This window comes from Molothrus ater, chromosome 25 (genome assembly GCF_012460135.2).
Source record: "Molothrus ater isolate BHLD 08-10-18 breed brown headed cowbird chromosome 25, BPBGC_Mater_1.1, whole genome shotgun sequence".
NCBI classification, from domain to species: domain Eukaryota; kingdom Metazoa; phylum Chordata; class Aves; order Passeriformes; family Icteridae; genus Molothrus; species Molothrus ater.
In genome coordinates, this window is record NC_050502.2 from 4,255,463 (window position 1) to 4,267,370 (window position 11,908).

General features: G+C 59.4%; 2 protein-coding genes across 12 annotated transcripts in view; both read left to right on the top strand.

The window, feature by feature from the left end:
- Positions 1–4,014, top strand: part of PLEKHA6 (pleckstrin homology domain containing A6) — a 50,124-nt gene extending 46,110 nt beyond the window's left edge. For 8 of the 11 annotated variants that reach the window (XM_054517278.1, XM_036398256.2, XM_036398253.2 and 5 more), the window contains 6 exons: positions 466–663; positions 763–927; positions 1,073–1,206; positions 1,558–1,700; positions 2,815–2,936; positions 3,204–4,014. In XM_054517278.1, coding sequence (XP_054373253.1) covers positions 466–663; positions 763–927; positions 1,073–1,206; positions 1,558–1,700; positions 2,815–2,927 — 753 coding nt within the window. In that variant the 3' untranslated portion in view covers positions 2,928–2,936; positions 3,204–4,014. The remainder of the gene's footprint in view (positions 1–465; positions 664–762; positions 928–1,072; positions 1,207–1,557; positions 1,701–2,814; positions 2,937–3,203) is intronic. The other 3 variants (XM_036398251.2, XM_036398257.2, XM_036398249.2) reach the window with 2 other exon arrangements.
- A 2,236-nt stretch (positions 4,015–6,250) lies between these two features.
- Positions 6,251–7,712, top strand: GOLT1A (golgi transport 1A). Its single transcript, XM_036398261.1, has 5 exons — positions 6,251–6,275; positions 6,749–6,840; positions 6,917–7,095; positions 7,388–7,451; positions 7,674–7,712. The coding sequence occupies exons 1-5, from the start codon at positions 6,251–6,253 to the stop codon at positions 7,710–7,712; spliced, it is 399 nt and encodes a 132-aa protein (XP_036254154.1).
- Positions 7,713–11,908: the final 4,196 nt, after the last annotated feature.

Genomic DNA, 11,908 nt, shown 5'->3' on the forward strand with positions numbered 1-11,908 from the left:
CAGTGCACTTCTACTCTAAACCAATCCCAAAGTGCCAACATCACTGCAGAAAATGGAGAACAGAAGAAGAAGAAGAAAGGCTGGACATGCCCATCTTGTCCCCATAACCCCCATACCAAAAATCCTAAAATCGACCTTTTCACCCTGTGATAATTTTATTATTATGCTATTTAAACTTCTGTGACTTTCATGTCCTCATACAAAGCTGGCAACTTGCTCCAGGGGTCACAATCAAATCCCCAGGTGCTCTGGGCTGTGTGCCAGGGTCTCTGAGCCCCCCGGCAGGGTCCTGGGCAGCTCTGGACACCTGGAGGGATGCGCTGAGTTCTGACAGGGAGTGACATCCTAGGAGTGACATCCTCGGAATGTCACAGACATCCCAGCGGCTCCCGGCAGAGGAGGGTGGCACTGGGAGGATGTGACCGGCCACCAGCGGGTGACCGTGAGGCTGTGACTCGTCCCCAGGAGAGACCCAAGAGCGCCGTGTTCGCTACCGAGACCAAGGTGAAGATGAGCGTGGAGGAGCAGATCGACCGCATGAAGCGCCACCAGAGCGGCTCCATGAAGGAGAAGCGGCGCAGCCTGCAGCTCCCCGGCCCGCAGCCGCTGCCCGGCCCCCAGCCCGACCCGCCCGGCACCAAAACCCCCTCGTCCTACAAGGTGGTGAGTCCCCGAGCCCGCGGGGACACCGCGGGGTGGCGCAGGCGACAAGGCGCCACGCCGTGGGGACGCTGAGCGGGACGCGCCGTCTGTCTGTCGCAGGTGCGGCGGCACCGCAGCATCCACGAGGTGGACATCTCGGACCTGGAGGCCGCGCTGCGCTCCGACGAGCCCGACAAGGTGTACGAGACGCCGCAGGAGGAGATCGCCCGGCTGAGGAAGATGGAGCTGGAGCCGCAGCACTACGACGTGGACATCCACAAGGAGGTGAGCACGGCGCGTCCCCGAGTGTCCCCAGGGTGGCAGCAGCCCGGAGCAGTGTCCAGGCAGGGGTTGGGGGTCAGCGGGGGGGGCTGGAGTCCCCCAGGGTCCGGCACAGGGCAGCACAGAGCTTGTCCCTCTCTGTCCCCAGCTGTCCACGCCGGACAAAGTCCTGATCCCCGAGCGCTACGTGGAGCTGGAGCCAGAATCGCCCCTCAGCCCTGAGGAGATGAAGGAGAAGCAGAAGAAGGTGGAAAGGATCAAGACTCTCATTGCCAAATCCAGGTGAGGCTGTAGTGCCCATGCCAGCCATGCCAGGGGTCATCCTGAGGGGCACTGACCGCCCACCTGCAACCCGCACCACTTCCCAGGGCACCCTGAGCAGAACTGACCACCCACCCTGAGCAGAACTGACCACCACCTCCACCCCTTCCCTGAGCAGAACTGACCACCACCTCCGTCCCTTCCCTGAGCAGAACTGACCACCCTGACCACCCTGGCCATTCCAAGACCACCCACCCACCTCCACCCCTTCCCCACCCATCCCAGGGGGACCCTACCACACCTCTCCCCCATCCCATCCCATCCCATCCCGGGGGTCCTGGCAGGGGTGCTGACCCCAGGTGCCATTCCCAGCCTGCAGAACGTCATCCCCCTGGGTGAGGGGGAGGTGGACACCCCGCAGGACCCTGAGGTGCAGCTGCAGGAGCAGGAGAAGAGGATCGAGATCTCCTGTGCCCTGGCTGCCGAGGCCTCGCGCCGCGGCCGGATGCTCTCGGGTGAGGAACGGGACCTTGGAGGGTCAGACCCTGCAGATTCCTGGCAGAGCGAGGTGCCAGGAGGGCAGGGGGGTGAGGACAGCACAGTGGGCAGGACAGGGGTCAGCCTTGGGACAGGGGGACAGGTGATGCCAACAGCTCCTGGGCCTGCCTGCCACACCTGGGGCTGCCCACGTTCCAGCACGAGGGTGGGAGTGCCTGGCTGGGTGGCATGAGGTGGCATGAGATGGCATGAGGTGGCTGAGCAGGCACGGTGGCACCCCATGCCCGGGGAACTGTGGTGTCACCCCTTGCCAGAGGGATTGTGGTGGCACAGGCTGGCACCTTGTGGCCGTGCATGGTGGCGCTTCATGCTGGGGGAGGATTGTGGTGGCACGCTGTGCCCAGGTGAGCACGGTGACATCCTGCACCTGGCTGACTGCGGTGCCACACTGTGCCTGGGTGCCCACGGTGCCACACCGTGCCCGGGTGCCCACAGTGCCACACCGTGCCCGGGTGCCCACGGTGCCACACCATGCCTTGTCCATGAGGAGCCCTGCCGGGAGCTCACGTGTGCGTGCTGTGCCCAGCTGTCACCCTCTGTCCTTCCTGCCAGCTGTGACTGCCCTGCCGGCTGTGGCTGTTTGTCCTGCCAGCTGTGACTCAGCCCTGCCCGGCCATGGCTGTTTGTCCTTCCCAGCTGTGGCTGCTTTTCCTGCCAGTTGTGGCTCTATCCTGCCCAGCTGTGCCTGTCTATCCTGCCAGCTGTGACTCTGCCCTGCCAGCTGTGACTCTGCCCTGCCAGCTGTGATTCTGCCCAACCTGCGCTTGCTTCCCCCCTTTCCTTTCTCTTTCCTCCCTGCCCCTGCCCTCTGCTCTGTCCCCTCCGCTGTCCCCTCCGCTCTGTCCCCTCCTCCCTGTCCCCTCCACTGTCCCCTCCTTGCTGTCCCCTCCTTGCTGTCCCCTCCTTGCTGTCCCCTCCTCCCTGTCCCCTCCACTGTCCCCTCCGCGCTGTCCCCTCCTCCCTGTCCCCTCCACTGTCCCCTCCGCTCTGTCCCCTTTGCTCTGTCCCCTCCTTGCTGTCCCCTCCCCTCTCCCGTGTCCCTCACCCCGCTCTCCCGTTTCTCGTTTCCAGCTCAGTGCGCCACCCCCAGCCCTCCCACCTCCCCAGCCTCCCCGACTCCACCGACCAACCCCCTCTCGTCCGAGCCGCCCCGGGCCGACAGCAGCCACCTCATGCGGGTGTGAGCCTGTGACGTAAGCACCTCTTCTCTCTGACGTCATCCCCTCCATCCCCTCGCTGCCACGTCAGCCCCGGCTCCTCCATGGACCGTGTACCCCCCCCCCCCAAAGCCGAGCCCCCAAGGCCAAATGGGGGAAAGGGGGGGGTCCCAGCATGAAAACCGGGGGGGTCCCAACCTCCCCCGGCTCCTTGGAGCCAAATCCCAGCCGCGTTTCCCATGGGGGGTGGGCACAGGGTGGAGCCCCCCCAGCTCAGCCCCTCTGTCCTGTCCCCCCCACCAGCTCAAGCCCTGGCTGCTGCCGGCGCCATCAAGTTCCACGGGGCCACGTTTTAGTCCCCTCCTGAGGTGACACCGAACCTCTCGCCACCGTCCTCGGTTCTCCCAGACCCCCTTCCCTCCCTCCGGCGGCGACACCAGCGGGAGAGGTGGCACCGACGGGAGCCACGTCCCAAGGAGACGGGAGGGGGACTGGGATTGTCCCCAAGGAGCCCCCAGGGCTGTCAGTGGACACAGGGACACCCCCGGACAGCTGTGACAGTGGCCACCAGGACACAGCTGCAACAGTGGCCACAGGGACACAACCGGACAGCTGTGACAGTGCCACCGGGACACAGCTGTGACAGCGGCCACAGGGACACAGCTGTGACAGTGCCACAGGGACACAGCTGTGACAGTGGCCACCGACCCCGTGGCGAGCACAGGACTCCTGGGACAGCCCCCCAAGGTCTGTGAAGGGGCTCTTGGGGTGGGGACCCACCTGTCCCCACCACGGATGGTGCTGTCACCTCCCAGCGGACCTGGCTGCGGCTCCTCGGGCGCCGTTTCCCCTCCCTGGGCTCTGACCCTGATTTTGGAACCCGTCTGTGTCACCGCCGGTGGCTCAGCCGGAGGAAGAGGGGACAGGACGGATGGAGGTGGCACTGGGGGGACACGGAGGTGCCCAGGGCGCTCCAAGGGCTCTCCAAGCACGGAGCAGGAGCTCTGGGCAGGGATGGGGGCAGAGCAGGGAATTGGGGTGCCAGGTGGGATAACGGAGCTGTGGGGTCGGCAGGGACCCCCTCCGGAGGGTGGGGACGGTGCTGAGGAGGGCTCTGGGGACAGAGGTGTCACCTGGGGACAGAGGTGTCACCTGGGGACAGAGGTGTCACCTGGGGACCTGCTGTCACCTTCCAAAAATCCCTTCCCGCGGCTCTCCAGCCCCTTCCAGCGGTTCGGATTTCCTGTAGCAAATTCCTCCTTTTCTTTATCATCCCGGAGAGTGGGAAAGAAGCAGAATCCCTGGAAGGATGTGAGCATGGCAGGGGCCAGGAGCTGGATCCCAAATCCCACATCTCCAACCCCAAATCCCATCCATCCCTCCTGGCCCCATCCCAAACCCCCAGGACTTCCCTGCATCCCAATCCCAACTTAGCAATACTTGTAGGATCCCTGGAGCCCTAAACCCTGCTCCCATCTGAGCCTCCCTCAGCCCCTTTAGCTCATAAAGCTGGCCCTTTATTTTGCTATTTACATGCCTTAATATATGTTTGATGGAAATTCTACATTTATAATATATATCTATATTTGGTTTTTCCTCTTCTTTTCCCGGGAAAAAGCTCGTGCCGAGCTCTCTCTTCTCCGCAGGATTTGTTGGCGCCAGCCCCGCCAACAAAACAAAACAAACAAACAAAAAAAAAGATTCTTTACCAATTTATCAGAGGGGGAAGGAAATAAAAAAAACAAAACAAAACAAAGCAAAAAAAAACCAAAAAAAGAAGAAGAAAAAAAAAAGGAAAAAAACCTATTTAAAAAATATATCTATTTTTTCTGCTTTTATTAAAAGCAAATTTATTTAAAATAAAATATACAGAGACTGTAAGTTTGAAGAGAGGATGAGTTTATTTCCCTGTGTCCCCTCTTGGGTCACTGGGGCAGACCCCCCCTTACTCTGGGGACGCCTTGGGGACATCCTGAGGTGGCTTTGGGGCAGCAACTCCCTGAGCTTTGGTCCCTTTGGGCAACTCTCCAGGACCCAAAGCTCCCACCCCGCCCTTCCCAAAGCCACCAGCTGCTGTCCCCAAAGTATGACCCGGCCGCGATTTTATTTTATTTTATTTTATTTAAAAAAAAAAAACAATAATTAAAAAAAAAAGGAAACCAAACCTCAATCAATTAATTTTATTTTGGTTATTATTTTTCATAAACACTTCATAAAGCAGTGACTTGTTAACCCGGAAAGGATTTGCATCGGGAGGAAATAAATAAATAAATAAATCTATTTATGCATTTGGAGAGGGTGGGACGGGAGGGCTTTGGTTTTCTGGGATATTTTCCTAGCAGTAGAGAAATAAAAATATCTATGAAACAACAACATTCTCCTGTCTTTTATTCCTGGGAGTGGGCTTGGATGTGGATTTTAGTGTTGGGTTGGAGAAGCAGGGGGTGATGGGGCTCCAGAGGCAGCTGCTCCTCTCTCTCCCTGGTTTTTGGGATTTGTTTTCCCTCTATGGTTGGGTTTGGTGCTTGTGGAGGTGCTGTCTCCAAAACTGTGACATGAAGCCGCCACGTCCCCCTGGATCCACCGTGTCCCTGATGGAGCCACCATGTCCCCTGGAGCCACCATGTCCCCTCAGAGCCACCATGTCCCCCTCGGAGCCACCATGTCCCCTGGAGCCACCTTGTCCCTCTGTAGCTACCATGTTCACCTGGGGCCACCGCATGCCCCTTGGAGCCACCATGTCCCCTGGAGCCACCATGTCCCCTCAGAGCCACCTTGTCCCCCTCGGAGCCACCATGTCCCCCTGGAGCCACAGCCACCTTGTCCCCTGGAGCCACCATGTCCCTCTGTAGCTACCATGATCACCTGGGGCCACCGCATGCCCCTTGGAGCCACCGTGTCCCTGCTGGAGCCACCATGTCCCCCTCGAGCCACCTTGTCCCTCTGGAGCCACCATGTCCCCTGGAGCCACCTTGTCCCCCCTGGAGCCACCATGACTCTCTGGAGCCACCATGTCCCCCTGGAACCACTGTGTCCCCTTGGAGCCACCGTGTCCCTTCTGGAGCCACTGTGTCCCTTCTGCAGCCATCATGTCCCCTTGGAGCCACCGTGTCCACCCGTGGCCTCTGCATCCCCCAGGAGCCACCACATCCCTCTGGAGCCACTGCGTCCCTTCTGGAGCCACCGTGTCCCCTGGAGCCACCGTGTCCCCCCCCCGGAGGTGGCACCGTGGGCGTTCCCGGGCCGTTAATGATTCCCAGGATGACGTGGGGACTAAAGGGCTTTTCCAAGGGTCACTCTGCAAGCGGGGCCACCCTCGCCCGGCCTCGCCCAGCCCCGTCACCGCCAAGATGGTGTCCCTGAGCGACTTCCAGCGTAAGCAGGCATGGGGTGGTCTCGTGTCCCAGCTGGAATTCCTGTCCCGGCTGGAATTCGGGATCCGGGAGCTCTGTGGGGACCTTTGGCACATCCCAGTCCTGTCTGGGATCCCCCCTGAGTGGGGTGGCTGGGGCAGGGAGGGGTGAGATGGAAAAGGGGATGGGCTGGGGATGGGGAGATTCTCCAGGATCATCCAGGGATCATCTCCAGCTTTTCCTGGAGGGAAAGGGGAAAGGGAAAGGCTGGGCAGGGATTTCCCGTGGAGTTTTCCTTTGCGGTTCCTGATTTATCCGATGCCCTTGGGGGGTTTCTGGAGCACCAACGGCCTCCTCCCGGCCTGGCCTGGGTGCAAAGGCTGGTCCTGAGATTTGGGGGAAAAGCCCAAAGGGTATTTTTGGGAAGGAGCAGGACAGGGAGGTGCTGGGATCCCAGGTGTGGAGCCTTTGCCTCTGCTCGCCCGTTTTCCACAGGGATCGGAGTGGGCCTGGTCGGCTTCAGCCTCTTCTTCCTCCTCTTTGGGATCCTCCTGTACTTCGACTCGGTGCTCCTGGCTTTTGGGAACGTGAGTAGGGCCGGCCTGGGGATCCCCACAGGGGGATCAAGGAGCGGCCCTGACCCTCTCCCCTCCCTCCTCCCAGCTCCTCTTCCTCTCTGGCTTGGTCTTCATCATCGGCTTCCGGAGGACCTTCACCTTCTTCTTCCAGCGGCCCAAGCTGAAGGGCACCAGCTTCTTCTTCGGGGGGCTGATTGTGGTCCTCATGCGGTGGCCGATCCTGGGCATGCTGCTGGAGGCCTACGGCTTCATCTCCCTCTTCAGGTGCAGGATGGGATCCTCAGGATGGGATTCCTGGGATGAGATCCTGGGCATGGGATCCTCAGGATGGGATCCTGGGCATGGGATCCTCAGGATGGGATCCTGGGCATGGGATCCCTGGGATGGGATCCTCATGATGGGATCCTTGGGATGTGATCCTTGGGATGAGATCCCTGGGATGAGATCTCTGGGATGAGATCCCTGGGATGGGATCCTTGGGATGGGATCCTCGGGATAGAGCCTGGGCTTGGGGGATGCTCCCCAGAGCTCAGCAGGACCTTTTGTGTCCACACAGGAGCTTCTTCCCAGTGGCTTTTGGGTTTTTGGGCTCGCTGGCAAACATCCCCCTGCTGAGCCAGGTAAGAGGAGGCTGGAGACCCCTTGGGCTGGGCAGTGCCTGGCTGGGATCCAGGAGATCCTGGAGACCCCTTGGCCTGGGCATCCCTCTGTGCCCCTCGGGATGGGCAGTCCCTGGCTGGGATCTCTCCCCACGGATGGGATTGCACAGGAAATGTCACTGCGGTGTCCCCAGAGCTGACCAGGTGGATTTTCCCGCTGATCCTGGTCTGTCCCTGTTGCAGCTCCTGCAGAAAATGGGGGACAGCGGCTCCATGGTGTGACCTGACCAGTTCTGGGCCGAGTGGCTGCGATGGGACAGGGTGAGAGAGCCCCAGGTCTGGCTGTGCCCAAGAGCTGGGGACTCTTTTGTCCCCAGGACCCTCAGTGCTGGCCAGAGCCACCCCCGAGTAGGGACAGTGTCCCCTCACTGTCCCACAGGGCTCCTGAGCCAGGCTCCGGGCTCCAAGGGCTGTACCAGGCTGGATTCTGGAATTCTTGCAGTTATTTAATTATTTTCTGTGAAAGATTTAATTTAATAAAAAAAAATATCTGACAGTGAGCTCAGGCTCGGCTCCTTTCCATTGGCTCAGGGCTTGTCCCAGCGCTGGCACCTCCCAATGTCACCAGGAGGCATCGTGGCCATGGCTGGAGGTGGCACAGGGACATTCCCGTGGCGGGAGATGACACAAACACATTCCCATGGCTGTTCCTGGAGGTGGCACAGGAACCTTCCCCTGGTCATAGCTGGAGATGGCACAGGGGACATTCCTGTGGCTGGGGGGTTCCTCCACAGGTTTTTCCTTGGAATCAGCCTTAGCCCTAGGCTGGGTTTACTGCCTAGGGTCAGGGTTAGGGTTACAGCTGGGGTTAGGGTTTGGGTTTTTAAACGAGAAAGCCTAGAATTCCAGGCACACTGCAAAAGGCATCCCAAGGGGAACAGAAAACTGCCAAGAAAACAAAAATGTGCCGTTCTCCACAGCTTTTGAGGAACCCCGGAATCATGGAATGATTTAGGGTTTTAGGGATCTTCACACCCATCCCATCCCATCCCATCCCATCCCATCCCATCCCATCCCATCCCATCCCATCCCATCCCATCCCATCCCATCCCATCCCACTCCCTGCCATGGGACACCTTCCCTTACCCCAGGTTGCTCCAAACCCCACCCAGACACTTTCTCCATTCCATCCCTCCCCATCTCCTCCAGGATCCTCCATTCCATCCCTCCCCATCTCCTCCAGGATCCTCCATTCCATCCCTCCCCATCTTCTGCAGGATCCTCCATTCCTTCCCATCCCAGCCAGTCCAGGATCCTCCATCTCCTTCCCACCCTCCCGGTCCAGGTTCTCCAGGACCTTCCCTTCCTTCCATCCCTCCCCATCTCCTCCAGGATCCTTCACCCCTTCCCTTCCTCCCACCCCATCCCCATCCCCATCTCTCCAACCCACAAACGCATGCCGTCCGTGCCTGTGACCCCCAAAACCTGACCCCATTTTGGGGCTGTCCCCGTTCCCCACAGCTTTTCCAGGGCTGGGAGCTCCCTCCCCAGAGCTCCTCTCCCGAAGGATTTTCCCAGGAATGTTTCCCCCTCCAGCTCTGTAAATCCTCTCTCTGGCAGGGTTTTGGTTTCAAGAACCAGCTCCGGGTTTGCCCTGACGTCAATCCCCGAATTCCCCCGGTGCCGGTGCCATCCAGAGCCTCCCCTAAGCCCTTCCCAAAAGTTTCTTTTACCCTGGAGCTTTTTGGTCACCCGGAATGAGGATCCTCATGAGCCTCGTGTGCTTTCACCGGCAGCAAAATACTGGATTAGAAAAGTGTGGAAAATGTGAGGGAAGAGTAGAAATTCACCTCCATTTTTCTGTGCTGCTGCTGCTGCAAAAAAAAAAAATCCCTCAGGAAATCAAAGCTGTTTGGCCAAACTTCCCAATGATTTTGTTTGGAGTGGAAAGAGCTGAAGAATTTGGATTTTATTTTAAGGAGAGCACCCACACAGCCTAGCAGGAGAGAAGAAGGAATTTATCCATGGGGAAGGCGATTGTTCCTCTCTGGGAAATGTTTTCCTTCCATTCTCCCTGAAAAACAGACAGGAAAACAACTGGAAAATTCTCTGCTATTTCCAGAGGAGCTGCTCCTGATGGGATCCATAATTGGATAAAACCCCAGGATTTTGGAGCAAGGTTCCCCACATGGATCCAGTGAGGGATTCCTGCCTTTCCCTGAAGCCCTGGAACCTCCTCTGCTTGAAAATTCCACTTAAGGGAGACGTTTTGGGGCTGCATGGGAAGAGTTCAGGATCTTCCCTGTGGATCTGAAGGGCTGCGAGTGAACCCAGCACTGTCCCAGACCTGTCTGATATCCCTGTCCCCTTCCCTCCCATGTCCCTGTCCCTCTGACACCCCCAAAAACACTTTTCCAGGTTTTTTAAGCCTTTTCCATCACAGCACAAGGGGCCGGGAAATTCCTTGAGGGGGTTTTCCCGGCACTGGGAAAGTGTCCCGTGCTGGGGACATCCCAGAGCCCTGGAGCTGGGACAGCCACCCCGGTGGCCGCCCCAGAGCAGCAGCCCTTGGCTCTCTGATGGATTTGGGGAAGTCACTTTCCCCATTTTCCCTCCATTTCCCATCCAAGGGGGTTTTGGGGCCACCCCAGTGGCAGGGAAGGGTTGTGCCCCTCTGGTTCCCCCATCCCACAGCCCTTCCCAGCTCATCCCACCCTGGATGCCCCACAGGAGAGGGGTCCAGCTGTGCCTGCTGGGACAAAGCCATGCCCAGAATACCCCAAATCCTCAGGGATCTCACAGATGTGGCTGCCCTGGACCAGAAGGGGCTGGAAATTCAGATCCCCATGAATTGGGACCCCTTTTCCTTTTGAAGCCCCAAATCCCCAGGGATCCCACAGATGTGGCCATGCCCAGAATCCCCAAATCCTCAGGGATCCCACAGATGTGGCTGCTCTGGACCAGAAGGGGCTGGAAATTCAGATCCCCACCAACGGGGACCCCTTTTCCTTTTGAAGCCCCAAATCCTCAAGGAATCCCACAGATGTGGCTGCCCTGGACCAGAAGGGGCTGGAAATTCAAATCCCCACCAACGGGGACCCTTTTTCCTTTGAAGTCCTGCTACACCCGTGGCTTTTCCTGTGGGGAACGGAGCTTGGCAGAGCCCGTGGGATGCCCGGGCAGGGATTTACAGCCGTGGGCTCCCGGCCAGAGCCTCTCAGCTCCTGACCCCGCTCCCTCCCCGCAACCTGCGCCGGCCACGAGGCTCCCCGGAGTGACGCAGGGACACGGGTCCTGCGTGGGAAAAGACGTCAGGGATGGGGGCAGAGCCCCGTGGGGCTGAGCCCTGGGGCCTGCCGGGGTCAGCAGTGCCCTGGCAGCCAAAATCCCACAGGGAATGAGGCGGTAAATGTCCAGCTTTGGGGGGAAAGTTGTTTGGAGTTTGTGGGGTGTGCCTTGGACTGGGGTGACAGCAGGGCCCTGAGCAAATCCCATAAGCAGGAGGGTGACTGTGGGGCTGGGCTGGGGGGAAATGTGTCCTCAGGGTTCTTCCAAGAACAAATCCCATAAGCAGGAGGGTGACTGTGGGGCTGGGCTGGGGGTGGGGGGGAATGTGTCCTCAGGGTTCTTCCAAGAACATTTTTATTGCCTTTGGGGTAATTTCCCACTGAGATTCCCGAGGTCAGGAGACCCTGGGAGCGGCGGCGCTGATGCAGCACCCCCCACCCCGGGCTGGGCACTGCCAGGGAGGCACAGCAGCCTGGAGGGGGGCCAGGGGTGCAGCCGGAAGCTCCTGAAGGTTTTGAGCAGAGTCTCCCATCCCAAACACCAGGATCTGGCCCCGTAAGGAGGAGCTGGGATGGGTTTGGCTGTTCCCTGCTCGGAGCTCCAGAGCTGGGGCTGGGGGGGTTCCCCAGAGCACCCCCCAAAGGGCAGAGGGGGCTGGGGGGGTCCTCACTCGGTGTCTCCATGGCCAGCAGGGCTGAGTGTCCTTTGCCATTCCCATTCCCCTGGGGGAAAATCCCACCTGCAGCTGGAGTCTGGGGACATCTCCTTGGCCAGGATGTCACCCAGATCTGTGCCACCACCCAGCACCCCCCCATCAGCTCTCCCAGGTGGCACCAGCAGGGATTTGTGCCCTTCACATGCTGTGCTGGAGAGTGGAGTAATTCGGGAGCAATCAGCCCCATGGGATGTGGGACCCATCTCTCAAATACCCACAGCTCCCCTTGGCGCATTCCCAGCGGGCACAGGGGGCATCCTGGCCCTGCCACCCTCCATGGGGACTGTCCCAACCACCTGCCCGGTGCTCTCCATGGCATTCCCACCCTGCTCAGTGCTCTCCATGCCATTCCCACCCTGATGGGAATTATCCATGCCATTCCCAACCTGCCCAGTTCTATCCATGGCATTCCCAGTTTGCCCAGTGCCATCCATGCCATTCCCAGTTTGCCCAGTTCTATCCATACCATTCCCAG